The 15,001-nt window shown below is 42.1% G+C and overlaps 1 protein-coding gene across 13 annotated transcripts in view; it reads right to left on the bottom strand.

Annotated features, from left to right (window-relative positions):
* Positions 1-15,001, bottom strand: part of NEDD4L (NEDD4 like E3 ubiquitin protein ligase) — a 370,570-nt gene that overhangs the window by 25,567 nt on the left and 330,002 nt on the right. For all 13 annotated transcript variants that reach the window (XM_047767057.1, XM_047767056.1, XM_047767058.1 and 10 more), the window contains 4 exons: positions 7,116-7,181; positions 4,835-5,064; positions 3,394-3,515; positions 975-1,045 (listed from right to left, as the gene is read on the bottom strand). In XM_047767057.1, the coding sequence (XP_047623013.1) occupies positions 975-1,045; positions 3,394-3,515; positions 4,835-5,064; positions 7,116-7,181 (489 nt within the window). The remainder of the gene's footprint in view (positions 1-974; positions 1,046-3,393; positions 3,516-4,834; positions 5,065-7,115; positions 7,182-15,001) is intronic.

Here is a 15,001-nt window from a genome sequence, read left to right on the forward strand (position 1 = left end):
AGCTCCAATTGGACCCCTAGCCTGGGAACCTCCATCTGCCGCGGGAAGTGGCCCAAGAAATGGCAAAAAGACAAAAAAAAAAAAAAGGTGAACACTGAGAAGACCACGGACACAGAGACATGGAAACACCAGGTGAGTGGATTCATGTGCACTGCTGGGGGCTGACGCTTTCACACAAAGAGGACGAGTAGAAACAGCAGTGACGCTCTGAAGAACAGGCATGTGGCTCACACAGCCAAGTACACAAGTGACACAGGCCACTCGGCAGCAAGGCTCCGGCGGGGGAAGATGCTGACTCAAGCGGCAGAATATGAAAGCAGAGCTGCAAATACCCCAAGTGGACAAAGATGCTTCCTGATGGCCCCCTGTGTGACGGTGCTGGCACCTGGGCAAACGCCCCCAAGCTCGGAGGGGAGTGGTGGGGGTATGGGTAATTTAAAAGAAAAACTGAAGCAAAGTATATTAGGAAAGAACAGCAACTTTTGTTTTGATAGAAAATCCCTAACTCTAAAGTGGTCAGCCTAGATAAAATAAGTTAAAAACAACATAAAAACCCAAATCAAAAGTCAGCAATTATTTTTTCTCTTCATCCCTCTCCTACCCTTCCCCAACTAGGGTGGCGGTTAATATTCTTCCCTTTATCGACTGTTTCGTCCGTTCCCTCTGCCATTTTTTGAGGTTGGAAAATAGAAGGACAGCAGATGAACCTCTGAGTGTTCAGTGTTAGCAGTTTTCAATGGAAAACACAGGCTGCGCTGAGGTCTCCCAATGACCCTTGGAGTTAATTTGGTCAATGATTTGCTTATTTAAAGAGTCAGGGAGATCAATTAACTTCCTGAATAACTAAATGTTCCCTGTTCATACTGAATGACGACACCCGTAAAAATCGCTGTAACAGCAACATGGTCTCAGGTACCCTTCTGTAAGGTGTGAGCAGCCTGTGAGGCCCATGGCAGTGACCTGGATTTACTCACCACAGACTCCATGTCATTCAGAGTTATCTGCTTTCCCAGCATCATTTTGTAAAATGGTCTAATGAAGAAACCTACAACACAGTGAAAACTGGGTTAGTTTGGAATCTTTGATGATGCTGTGCATCAGAGCATGAAACAAAAGATCACCCTGCTTTTCGTTTGAATGAGACAGAACAAAGACTTTTCTAGCATTTGGGGTGGGGGTGGGGACAGGGGCTAGGGAGGAGGGCAATTCTACTAACAGAGATGGCACAGCAGACAGGTGAGGTCAAAACGGATGACTACTGAGTTTCAATCACAAGCAGGAGTTGGCAGCAGGCACAGAGCACAGGCACGGGGCATGAAAGAGCCTCCCAGAAGAGGGACAAGGCCAGGGCCTCGCTGGGACACAAGCACAGAGTGTCCCAGGTGGACAGGCCAGAGCAGGGACTGAACATGAGCACACAGCTTGCACGAGATACTGGAGAGCTTGGGCTGCTGCCCAGGGCCAAGGGAAGGCCCTGAAACACCAGGTGGAAATTCCACCTGCATCTCAGTGTCATCACTGGGGTGTTAATGAGAAGAAAATGGGGCTTTGGTGGGCGGGGGGCGGACAACAAGAAGGAAAGGCGGGGACCATCCAGAAGGTTGTACGGTTTTCCCGAGGAAGGGTGATGAGGCCTAAGAGAGGCCACAGTGGCAAGGACTCAGCCACCACCACCACCATGACAACACAGGTGCCCTGAGGGGCCCAATTCACCACTTCCCAGGCAAGTCAGCTTCACAGGCCCCCTCCCTCCCTCACCCTCAGCTCCCTGACTCAGCCCCACCTCCAGATCTAACCTGTCACTGACCCTCTAGAAGCATATTCTTGCTGCCAATGGCTTCACATGGCCCTGGGGCTGAGGCTCAGAGCCACTGGTGTCGAGGGAGGAAAAAAGGATAGAGCCCCCGGAGGGGAGCAGAGGCTGAATGTGACATACAGGGTGTGTCTGCTCTGCCCTGGGGCTTTGAGTCCTGAGAAGCCAAACACACTGCTGACCACACACCATCAGGCACACCTCTGACCTTCTCCTGAGCATGCTGTTATCTCCTCTCACAGCAGTCTCCTGGGAGCCCTCTCCTCTCTGCATTGACTACCCCAGGGAGCCTGGACTCTGGGCCAGTCCTCACTCTTCTGAAATGATCCCAGTTCTAAATGCCCAAGCCTCCCCCAGCATCCGGGCAAGGCTAACCCCGGTCGGGCACTCCTGGCCCTCCAGCCAAGCCTGGTCCTCCTGAGTCCTCCCTGTGTTCCCCTTGGCCCAGGCTCTGGACCCAGCATCCTGATTCCCATATCCCCCACACCCCCTAGAACATAAATTCACCAAGGTCCGAATCTTGGCTTAAACCTCGCTATATTCCCCTTGCAGCAACTGAGCACGTCTTCTTACTTGGCAGAAGGTAAATAAGGGACTTTCTAAGAAGGCTGAAGTGAATCTCAACAGGCTGAAATGATCTATGGCATGAGCCCCATGATGTGAATTAAAAGATTCACACTATACACACAGACAGAGTAAGGGTAGTTTCCCTCCTAATTAGGAAAAAAAAGTGTTTACTTCCCAACCTCCCACCCCCACAAAAAAATAAAATACTGAAATTAGAGGCTTACAATCAGCTAGCAATTATCTTAAAGGCTTCCACCCTCAACCATTTCACCCCTAAATGCTTCAAAAATATTTCTGATTTTCCTTCCTCACTGATGATTTCTATAATGTTCTTGTAAGGGCACTACTTTTTCAATGACTGAATCCAAAAGAAGTCTATGACAAGCCTGTTGATACAGCCGGGGAGGGGGGTTCACGTCTAACTTCCAGGTTACCTGGAAATTCTTCCGTGACTTACATGCTCTAAATAATAATGAGATTATATTGCACATCTGTTTCAGCAGTGATCCCAAGGTCAAGGTCTTAGCTGAGTTATAACATGGCTTTGAAATTATTTATAGTCTTTTCACATTCAAAAAACTAGTAATTTGGGGACAAATAGGACAATGGCAGGATGGATTAGATCATTTTAGTTAACTTTTCAATTAGCTTTTTCCATCTGTCATCAAATCTAGTTCTTGCTAAAGATAAGTTACTGTGGAAAACATAGAAAATGCACAAATACAGAACGTTCTGTGCTTCACATTCAAGTTAAAAAAAAATTTTTTTTAAACTGCATGTAGACACTGTGTTCGGTGCTCAGATTAAGATGACACTAGGAAAAAGTACCTCCATTATGGTCAAAACATTCACAAAAAAACCCCAAAAACAAAGAAAAAAACAACTATTGATTTAGAGAACCAGTGAAGCACTTTTGCTTAAAATCTATGATGTGAAAGATAAGACACCTTATAAGAAACCACAAACAGCACTACTCTTTTTTTTTATTGCTTCGACACTGTTTAATAACTTACCATCTAAAAGTTTCCCATGAAATACTGCCAGGCCAGCAACTCTTCCAATAAAAGTGAAATAGGACAAATGATCTTCATTACAGAGGCCTGAATTGGGATTGATCTGAAGTGTATAGTTGTCCCTTTTGGGGAGGAAGAAACAGAAAAAGAAAGGCAATATAGAAATGCAATCAGTAAGAAATGCAAAAATTTGAATTTTCTGTTGCTTTTAACAACCTGTCATTAAGCTTTTACAGTGTCCCTGCAAACTCCCTGTACCTGACAGAATAGGCATACAAGTTACAGAAGGGGACTGACTTATTAGTTAGCCTTTTTCCATGATGGATGACAGAAGTCTACTAGAGCTGGTGCATGTGCCCTGTTACGGTAAACCATAAGAAACTTGATATCTACAAAAATGTCGATTTCATACAGTTCAGCCAAGTATCCTTGGAGGACGAGAAACCATATATACCGAAGGACTCCCAGCCATGTGAATGCTGGAGCTATCTCTGTGAGGAGGTTATGTCCTCTGAGAGCCTTTGCCAATGTCCCAATGCGAATGTCAAAATGTTGATGTACACCTCATTGTCCTCTGGTCTCATAATCACGAGGTTCGTGGTTTTCTGAATGGGCTCTGTGGCCAGATTCCTCAGGGGGCAGCCTTGGGAATGTGGGAGAGAGGTGAGGATCTGGCCTTGGGCCTCCCCTCCGCTTCAGTGGCTTTATCAGTTTTACAGAATGGGAAATTCTTGGCCAGAGCACCTCGAAAAGTACCGAGGCTGCCTTCCAAAAGCGCCCTCAGGAGCCCGGCACCAGGGGGAAGACAGAGAGCACCCTCGTCCTCTGCCTTTCAAGGTCAGCAAGGGTTTGGAGAAGCCATGGCCTGGAGGAGGAATAGGTGGCCCTGTGAGCAGCTGGTGTTTGATTCCTGAGAAAGCAACTCACGCTGCCTCAGCGTGCAGGCCTGGCAGTGATGAACCCCTCCCCGCAGGGCAGGGGGAATCCGGGCCTTCCCTCACAGGCCCAGGGCGTGGTCCCTTGGATCCTGAAGTTCGGGGCCTCAATTTCCCTTTAAGTAGTGTCACTTCAGAAACTCTTGTTGTTCACATGAGGAAGACCTTCTCAATTGTGACAGTGACAAATTCTCCCAGATTAACATAAAAATGAAAATCGCCTCGTTCATTACCATAAGTACCCAACACATTTCCAATTTCAATGACACAAACCCAAAAGACGAGAGAAGAATTATTTTTAGGTGCTCACAGAGTATACTACTTTCACCATGTGGCGTCAGAACCTGTTCTAGATTTATCGAGGGTGGGGGATGGGGGGGGCTGAAGTCAGCAGTGTTAATTCATCTCTAACCGGGGAGCTGCTTTATTCTTTTATTATGTTTAAATTCCTCAAGAACCAAACAGCTTTGGCGGGGACACATTCTGAATGCACGCGGGACACTTACGTTGCGGAATACTCGAAGAGACCATAGTAGGGGTTGAACATCTCTTTGGACAGTAAGAAGAACCATTCTCTGGCCACGCCCCCGTAGTCCAGACCTTTCTCCGATTCAAATTCAATCCACAGCCTTGCTTTCAGGACATCTGGCCTTTTCACAGACATGATTCTCCGATAGGACTCTTCGAATATGTTATTTCTGTGAAGTTTCATCTCAAACCTATTTGGAATATCAGCCTAAACAAAGAAAAGACATACACACAACCAGACAGTAAATATACATCTTACTTCCGAACAGAAGAAACAACGAAGAGCAAAATCATGGCAGTCTTCAAATAAACAAGTGGTCATGCATGGTTCCCAATGAGACTTTCTCCTTTCTAGATTGTTCTTCAGGTGGATAGAGAGCCTCCCGATGTCAGGAGACACACGGAATCCACCAGCAGCTGCAGCCTGAGTCAGCAGCATGTGCTGCAGAAGGAACTATGCTGAATACAGACAATCTCATCCTCTTTCCCTTTCACAAACAATTGAGTGCCACCCACTGGCAAGTGAAACCCAGTCAACTCTATATACTGTTTTGGTCAAAGAAAGGGACTTTAGTCCAGGGAATTACAACCCACAGACAATCCCCACCTGGCCAGGCTGGGACCATGCTCAGCCCTGGTACAGCCTCCAGCTGATAGCTGTGACCCATGATGCCTTAACAAGCTAATTCCACTTCCAGGGGAGTGGGACCCTGATTATCATGCCAAGTTTTGGGGAAGCATCCCAAAGGCCACAGTTAATGAATGTGAAAATAAAAAAGCACATGACTGAAGTTGTGAACAAGTGTTTCCTAGAGAAAGAGACCCAGGGTCAGCTTTGCTCTGAGGATGGATTTGCAAGGTCAATTTCCAGGCAGAAGGTACCATAGTGAAAGTGCCACAGAGTGAGTCAGGGTGATACTCACCAAGTCAACACTTATCACTGGGAGAAATGCAGGTGACTCACATAGAAACCCTGGAATTTTTATGCATTCAAATTGGGAGTCATTTCAAAAGGAGTTCATTGGGTTAGGATATTGGAAGAGAGGGCAGAACCCCTAAGTGAGAGCTCCCTGAGGCAGAGGCTGTGTCTCAAGAGTTTCTGGAGCACCCATCGTGGCTTAGTGGAAACCAATTTGACTAGTATCCACAAGGATGCAGGTTCGATCCCTGCCTTCACTCAGTGGGTTAAGGATCTGGCATTGCCATGAGCTGTGGTGTAGGTTGCAGACCTGGCTCAGATCTTGCATTGCTGTGGCTGTGGTGTAGGCCGGCAGCTACAGCTCTGATTTGACCCCTAGCCTGGGAACCTCCATATGCTGCAGGTGTGGCTCTTAAAAAAAAAAAAAAAGGACACAGAGACACACATACAAATAGTTTCTGCATCCTTAGTGTCTTATCTATAGCAGATGCCAGAAAATGAGGCAACAACTGAGGGAGAGGAGTGGGGAGAGATGGCAACAGAGCACAGGCAGACGGCAGTGAGCTGAGCTACGCAGACGGTCTCCTTTCCCCAATGAGAAGAAGCCAAGAAACGGTGACCAGTACAGAAACACCAGAAAGTAGTAAAGGCATGAACTGAGGAGAAAACTGGTAAAATCTATACAAAGAGGTGAAATCAGAAAGTAAAACAGAAGATAAAATGTTAAGGTATTTGGAGAGATAGATGAGTGGAAAATATAATACTGTAATTTGAAACACTACCTGTAAAAAAAAAAAACCCAAAAAAACCTTAGAGGGTTTCCCAGTTTGGTCAAAATCTTAATGGGTTTCCCAATGAGAATTTTAATCTTAAAATTACATTTGGCTTTAATTGCCAAATATTATAAATTATAGTTACATTGTACATATTATAGTTAAAACTATTCTTCTGAATTTAAAGGCGTGGACTTGAACAGTTTTCTAGTTAGGAACTAGGTTTTATTAAATATGATAACCATAAGCAATTGTGTAGGCATCCCCGAATTTTTTTCACAAGGTCCTGAATTATTTTATACCCCATAAAAATCACTTCTACCTTTTAATGTATTACATAAGAAATTACCTTCAGGTGATTTGATATGTAATACTAAGTTAATCTTCACTTACCATTTCTGTCAAAAAAAATTCAGATGGAAGATCCAGGTGGATCAAAGTGCAGTGAAAAAAGGAAGGTAATATTTTTAGTATACACACAAGAGTAACAAACAAGTTGTTCTCACTGAAGTAATTTTGGTAACTTACACATGACTAGAGCAGCATTTTTAGAAGACATGTACTCACAGGTTTCTTTAATTTCTTCCTAAAGTAGTCATATTTCTGCTTAAATTCTCTGGAGTAAGGAACAGCCTGGAAGACAAATGTATAAATATAGACGTTATGAACAATATGCTTGAAATTTTATGTATACTAGGCCAACATTCAGAAAATTGCATGAACTGTAAACTTTAAAACTGTCACGCTCCATATTTCCACTGTAATTTACATAATGTCTACATAACATATGGGAAAGTTCTAGAAATGACTATGCTTAATCTGCACTGAATGGGACTTTCATTCTTGAAAACAACTATACTGATGTTGCAGAGATCACAGCTCCATAGACTTTCCATGTGACTTTCATCTGAATGTGGGTCAGGGTGTATCGTAATCGTTTTATTGGTTGTAGTTCAGGTAAGAGTTATTGGTTATCACACTTTAACACACAGCCCCAAATGGCCTATACTGTCATCCTAAAAAGACTAGCTGTGCTTTAAAAATCTTTGGGAGAAAAAGTAATGAGCAGAAAGGCAAATGAACTGATACTCTTGTCAAAGAGTGAAAACTGGGGAGACAGCGTGCTGGAAAAGTCCTCATTTTAGGTGTTTACTATTTAGTGGTCCTAGGCAAGGATTTCCTTAAATCTGGAATGCTCTAATCTATGAAGCAGAGTGATGATGCCACAGGAGTGGGCTCAGTAACAGAGCTAACATTATTTACAAGTTCTAGAATCTCTTCAGGTCAAGTAATAACATTTCTATATAGTCATTTAAATATTCTTTACTTGTTATGTTGTCAAGTATCTTACAACATCCATCAGTCAGAGCCCTGACTTCAGGCTTTTGAAAAAGTTAAAATTTTTTTTAATCAAGCAGAAAGGACTGGCTTTTGCACACTCAGACCCAACTGTGACAGCCTCACGCTCAGAACAACCCGTTGCTTTTTAGTGAATAGCGTGAGTTTGGGCAGGAATACTTTGCTAATATCTTGGACTGTGTTCATGAAATATACTAATCCTTTGCAAAGTGTCTCCAGACTCCAAATTTTGCAACTCCACCATGCTTACTCCTGATAAGAAAGAGGAAGATGAAGAATAAAAGCTACCCCTGTTTTACTGTTTTAAGACACAATCTTGAAAAACTTATGATTTCCAAAGGAGACAGCTTGGGGGGTAGGGGTTGCTCTGGGGGTGTGGGATGGAAATCTTATAAAATTGGATTGTGATGATCATTGTACAACTATTAATAAACTCATTGTGTTAAAAAAAAAAAAGACACAATGATACAAATAATAACTCACCCAAACTGAAAACAACTACTCTCATAGAAAACAATGGTCATGTCAGAATGTTCTACTTTGTACTTCAAGATATTTACCTATCTTAACATTCTAAAGACAATTTGTACTCTGGTCTGTTCTTAGTTGTTAACATTTAAGGCCAGTTTTCATTTTCATTCATTCAGTTTTCACTGAACATTAGATTTGAAAACATATCACATTTATGTACTAGTCTGACAAAGTCATATATCAATTCTGATTCTAGAAAAGATAGAAATTTTGTATCTGGACAACCACCAACATAAAGAAAAGGATACAATGTTCTAACATAAGCCATTAAGGACATTATCATGCTTTTCCCTCTACCAACACTATAGGCCATAACAAATGAGGATTTTCTATCTAGTTTATTTATTCATTCTTTGGTGGTTCATTTGCTGATTCATTCAACAAGTATTTCTTGAGACATTTAATCTATGCCAGGCATTTTGTGTGGTAGGGAAATAATGTTATCAACCCAAGCTTTCTTTCCCTATTCCCTCCTGGAGTTTAGGGGCTACTGTGAGCAATGGGTAGTAAGAAATAAATGAATACGAAGTGGTAAATGCTAGGAGGGAAAACGCTAGAAAGTTCCTTGGGGAACTTTACGTGAGGTGGTCAGGGAAGGCAGCTTGGGGAAAGGGAAATGTGAGCAGAAACCAAAGTGACAGGAGAGAACAAACCATGACAGGAACAGGGAGTTCTCACAAAAAAAAAAGGCAAAGTCTCAAAAAGGAAAAGCAGTTGTCTAACGTTCTTAGCCATGATTAACTGTGATCGAAGAAAATTAAGCTGAAAAAAATGATTTCTTTCCCTTATCTCATGCCAGCTTTACAAAGACATGCCTTCTAGGGCAGACCCTACTGCCAGCTAGCTCTGTGATATGACTGCTCCACTGTGGAATTCCTTCCTTCCCAGTTCAGCAGGACTTGACTAGGCAAATGTTAAGGCTTTTCCATTTTCAAAAACCCGAGATTCCCAGTAATTCCTTTTTTTGTTTGTTTTTTATTTTTTTTATTTTTTTTGGTTTTGTTTTGTTTTTTAGGTCCTCCCTTGCTGCATAAGGAAGTTCTCAGGTTAGGGGTCGAATCGAAGCTGCAGTTACTGGCCTACACCACAGCCACATCAACGTGGGATCCAAGCCCCGTCTGCAACCACAGTTCAGGGAAACCCTGGATCCTTTAACTCACTGAGTGAGGCCAGGGATGGAACCTGCGTTCTCATGCATACTAGTCAGATTCTTAACCGCTTGAGCCACAGTGGGAACTCCCCCCAGTAATTCTTTATTGTTTTTGTTTTCCCACCTGAAAATATTGAAAAAAAAAAAAAGCTTAAAACTTCATCATTCTGTATGCAAGTTTGACCATCTTAAGTGACCAGTTTCCCAAGGAATATATTTGAAAGGGCTGCCCCCCAGCCACGGTATTTACTCCCTTGTCTGGCTTGTCACCTGGCAGGTGCTGATTAGCCGTGGGTAGAATTAAGTGCTGAGACATTTCTGGTCTTTTTTTCTTCTGGAGATTGATGCATGAAAGTTGAGAAATCATTATCCTCTTCTAATGTTTATCTTTTCTTCCTAGGGGTCATTCTTATGATGGAATAAGAAGACTGGGTTTTCATATTTTCTTCCTAAAGAGACTCCAACAACGTACCAAACGCCCATGCATTGCCACCCTGAAGAGAACTGCACTTGTTGCACTGGACAGGCCAAATTATTTACTCTTACTTGAAAACCTGCCATCTTATTATTATTTACTTATTTGTCTTTAGGCCTGTACCCAGCATATTGAAGTTCCCAGGCTAGGGGTCAAATTGGAACTATAGCTGCCAGCCTATGCCACAGCCACAGCAAGGCCAGACCTGAGCTGCATCTGCCACCTACATCACAGCTCATGGCAATGCTGAATCCTTAACCCACTGAGCAAGGCCAGGGATTGAACACACATCCTCATGGATAGTAGTTGGATTAGTTACCACTGAACCACAATGGAAACTCTGAAAACCTGCCATCTTATTTTCTCATATAGAACTTGTAAAAAATAAGCCTATTAAAAAAGTTAATGTATTTGTTGATTAAAGCTGCTTTTGTTTTTGAACAAAATAAAAACCCAACATTGTGTAAGTGGGCTCTAAATGTTTTCAGGCCATGACTGTCCACTGCTGACACTGGAGCTTCCTGGAGAGGAGGGTTTGGGCCTGATGTGGAGACATCTGGAAAGCTAGCACGCCCTGGGGTTCTGGTTTGGATTCTGACATATGCTGGAACTTCTGGCAACGCCATTCATTTCCTGATCTTCTGACAAATTGGGAATAACAACTCCCCTACCATCCTGAGGGGAGTGCTGTGAGTTTCAAAGCAGTTGATTGTAAAAATTCCTAAATGAATGAGTATGAGGGTTACACAAGCATGAGAAAGCGTTCATGACAGCAGCTACTGCGAATGGCACTTTATGCTTCTAATGCTATTAATGGTGATGCTTACCATAAAGACCCCATACTGACTTACAGTTATGCCACAAAAAGAGTCTCTTCTCCCCTAACAGGTAGATCTTTTTAAAACTTGGGAAAAGAGAGAGAAACTCTAGGTACCAGATAAGGAGAAAGACTCAAAATTAGAGAAGTGGGCTTTGGACCTGGACCTGGTGCTTGGGCTCAGGTTTTTAATCTCCACATGGGGACAAGGAACATGGCCTAGAGTCTGGATGACCTAGGGAGTCAGAACACAGTTCCCTGCTTAAAATTCACATCTGAAAAGGCAACAAGAAAATTCTACCCATAGGCCTAGGAAAGCTGCAAGGAAGCCTTCCTTCTGTCCAGGACTATAACTAGGAGAAAAACAAGCAAAACCCCCAGATCTCTAAAACATTCCGATGCCAAGCCTACACCAAAGTGGGTATGAGGTCCATAGTTATAATAACTGAGGGTGCATCAACCCAAGCTAAAAAGTTAAGAGTAAATAAAGGTCAGGATGTATTAAAGTGCCATAGGGGAAAGAAAATGAAGACAAGCACACTTAAAAATACAAAATTATAGGAGTTCCCATTGTGGCTCAGCAGGTTAAGAAACTGACTAGTATCCACAAGGATGTGGGTTTGATCCCTGGTCTCTCTCAGTGGGTTACAGAATCCAGAGTTGCTGCGAGCTGAGGTGTAGTTTGCAGACCAGGTTTGGATCCGGTGTTGCTGTGGCTGTGGCTGACAGATGCAGCTATGATTTGACCCTTAGCTTGGGAATTCCCATATGCTGTGAGTGCAGCCCTAAAAAGACAACAAACAAACAAACCCCCCCCCCCACCCAAATCCACCAAAATTATAAACTGAACTAGGCAGTCAAATACCACTGAGGAGAGTCTACAGACATAACAAGTGGGAGATTTAATACCCCAGGAACCAGAGATAAAAGGATAATCTGAAAGAAGCTATGAAATAAGTATCTTAGAATGATTATAAAGTTGAAAGTATGAATAGAAAAATAAATAAAAGGGGTAGAACAGGACATAATAACAATCACTAAAAAGGCCAAGCAAACTTAAAAAGACCAAACAGACCTCTGAGCAATTAAACAGTCAGTGAAATATGAGACACATGAACTGATAAAGAGTAGATTATAAAAAAGCTTAAAAGATAATTAACTAGAAGAGCTGAGCCCAGAATACAGTAATGAGAAAAACAGAAAACAGGAAAGAGGTAAGGAAGAGAGAATGTGAACTTGAATCGAAAACTCAATAGGAGTAACTGATACAGATAATAGGAAAGATACAATATGTAAAGAAATAACTGCTGAAAAATCTCCAGAATAAAGGAAAACACAAACCCCATATTGAAGAATCACAATGAATCCAAAGCAGAATAAATAAAAAGAAATCCCCACTTAGGTTCATGACAATAAAATTACAGAAAATCAAAGACATAGAGAAAAATTCAAAATCACTGGAGAAAAGAGACCAAAATATGGGAAGCGGATTGTCAATTTATCATCAGTTATGGAAGCCAGAAGACAGACAGACAGACACACAACACCTCCAGAGTACTGAAAGAAAGTAACTGTTAACCAAGGATTCTATAATCAGCTAAACTACCACTTAACAGAGAGGTAGGGAAGGCCTTTCTCTCAGTCTCTCATTGAAGGTGCCATCAGAGCAGAGCTTCTCAAACTTGAGTGGGCATCAGAAAACTGGGCAGGGGAGCGGGTGTTAAAACACAGACTGCTGGGTTCACCCCCAGAACTGCTGATTTTCAGAAGGTCTGGGTTGGGACCCCAAAATTTACTTTTCTAGTAAGTTTTTGGATTCTGACACTGCTGATCTATAGACCACACTTTGAGAACCAAGAAACAGAGGTTAAAGTTCATGAGGAGCAACTTAACTTGGAAAAAAGGAGATGCAAGAAACTGGAGTTCCCGTTGTGGCTCAGTGGCTAATGAATCCAATTAGGAACCATGAGGTTTTGGGTTCGATCCCTGGGCTTGCTCAGTGGGTTAAGGATCTGGCGTTGCCATGAGCTGTGGTGTAGGTCACAGACGTGGCTCAGATCCTGAGTTGCTGTGGCTCTGGTGTAGGCCAGTGGCTACAGCTCCGATTAGATCCTAGCCTGGGAACCTCCATATGCCATGGGAGCGGCCCAAGAAATGGCAAAAAGACAAAAAAAAAAAAAAAAAAAGGAGATGCAAGAACCAATGGTGGGCAAAGGAATTTGTTTACATATAAGGAAATCAAAGAAGCACTGATTGTTGAAAAAAAGATAAAATATTCACAAGAATTTGGAAAGTTTAAAGATAAGATAGTTTTAAAATTCCACTGAACAATGGAAAGTGGGAATGGGAAGAACAGCATTAAAGTTCCCCAAAGTTGTATGTTATCCAGCAAGAGAGGAAAGAAAGAGTGACTGATTTTGACATTAAACCAAGGATGTTGGTTAAAAATTTTAACATGATCACTAAAAGAACAGAAATAGAAAATACAACTTCAAAGCAAGTACAGAAAATGAAAGAGAATAAAGAGTACACTAAAAAGCAAGGAAAAAGAAAAACAGAGCTAGCTAAGAGACAAAAGATATAACAGGCGAATACTAACGAAGAGAAAGTGAACTGAATGACAAAGGCACAATCACCATAAGAGATTCTGACACAGTGAAGACTTGGCTGGATATGAAAGCCAGGAAAAAAAAAAAATCAGTGATGGAAACATGTAATCTGAACACCACAGACTTGATCTAATAGATATATAAAGAACCCTATACCCAGCAAAGGCAGAATACACATTTTTTTCAAACACAAATAGAATGTTAATGAAAAGTGGTCAAGTTTTTTCAAGTTTTTTCCAATACTCTCTGACCATAACACAATAAAATTAAAAATCAGTAAGAAACAGAAAGGTATAAACTCTCCTACACTTAGAAACTAAAAAGCATACTCTAATTTATAAGCTATGGACAGAAAGAAATCATTATAGAAATTACTAAAATTTTAGGGCTAAATTAAAACAAAGGCCAAATATCTATACTAAGGTAATAATTACCCAAATACACATGCTCTTATTGAAAGAAACATGACTAATAATAATAGAAGAGTAAATAAGGCTCTTTTGTTAAGAGAAAACAAAAGATCTTTCCTCAGGGCAAATCCACCTGGATCTATGATGCCAAACAGTTTTCAGTGGTAATTAACAAGAACTAACTGTTGCGTGAAGACAGATGATCAAAGAATGTTAGAAATATCTGAAAAGGCTTCAGAATTATTATGTCAAAAGTCCTCTCCTGCTTGAAAACTGCATTGTTTCTTGAATTTACCTTGTTTCTCATGATGATGAGAAAATGCTACTCTAACTTACTGTGACTGCGAATGTAACAAAAATAAGCCATGGCAGTAAGGCAGGTGTTTGTTAAACTACATGAGGAATAGTTGACGCCTGCTTTGACTCAGGTATTATTGAGCACTTTGCATTATCCAGTAGCAAAGCAGTGAACAAATCCGACAAAAAAGTAAAAGTGATGTCAGGCATCAAGATGCGTTTGCATGGATGTGAGGGCGATCTGGCTGCGATGTCTGTCACCCCATGGATCGCCAGGGTTGCTTCGGCTGATCTGGCTGGCTAGGCGCGTGTGTTCCCTTCCTCCCTCACGGCTCCATGTGCGTCCCTCCCAAAGCTGCGCACTCGGTCGAAGAGGACGACCATCCCGATAGAGGAGGACCGTTCTTCCGTCGAGGGTATACGAGTAGCTGCGCTTCCCTGCTAGAACCTTCAAACAAGCTCTCAAGATGCATTTGCACTGTATTTTAAGTTTTCAAGTGGGCCTAAAATTCAAAATGTAACTTGAACTGAATCAAACTAAAGCCACAAAATTAGTATTTTAAATGTACCTATTGGTCTCTTAGTTTAGCACTCGAAATAGCAAACTTTTCTTTCTTTAGTTCCTCCAGATTTTTTTTTTTTCCTTTTCAAGGCCACACCTGTGGCTGCAACCTACACCACAGCTCACTGCAATGCCGGATCTTTAACCCTCTGAGAGGCCAGGGATTGAACCCACATCTGCATGGTTCCTAGTCGGGTTCATTAACCGCTGAGCCACAAAGAGAACTCCTGATTCCTCCAGTTT

This window comes from Phacochoerus africanus, chromosome 2, assembly GCF_016906955.1.
Source record: "Phacochoerus africanus isolate WHEZ1 chromosome 2, ROS_Pafr_v1, whole genome shotgun sequence".
Lineage (NCBI taxonomy): Eukaryota > Metazoa > Chordata > Mammalia > Artiodactyla > Suidae > Phacochoerus > Phacochoerus africanus.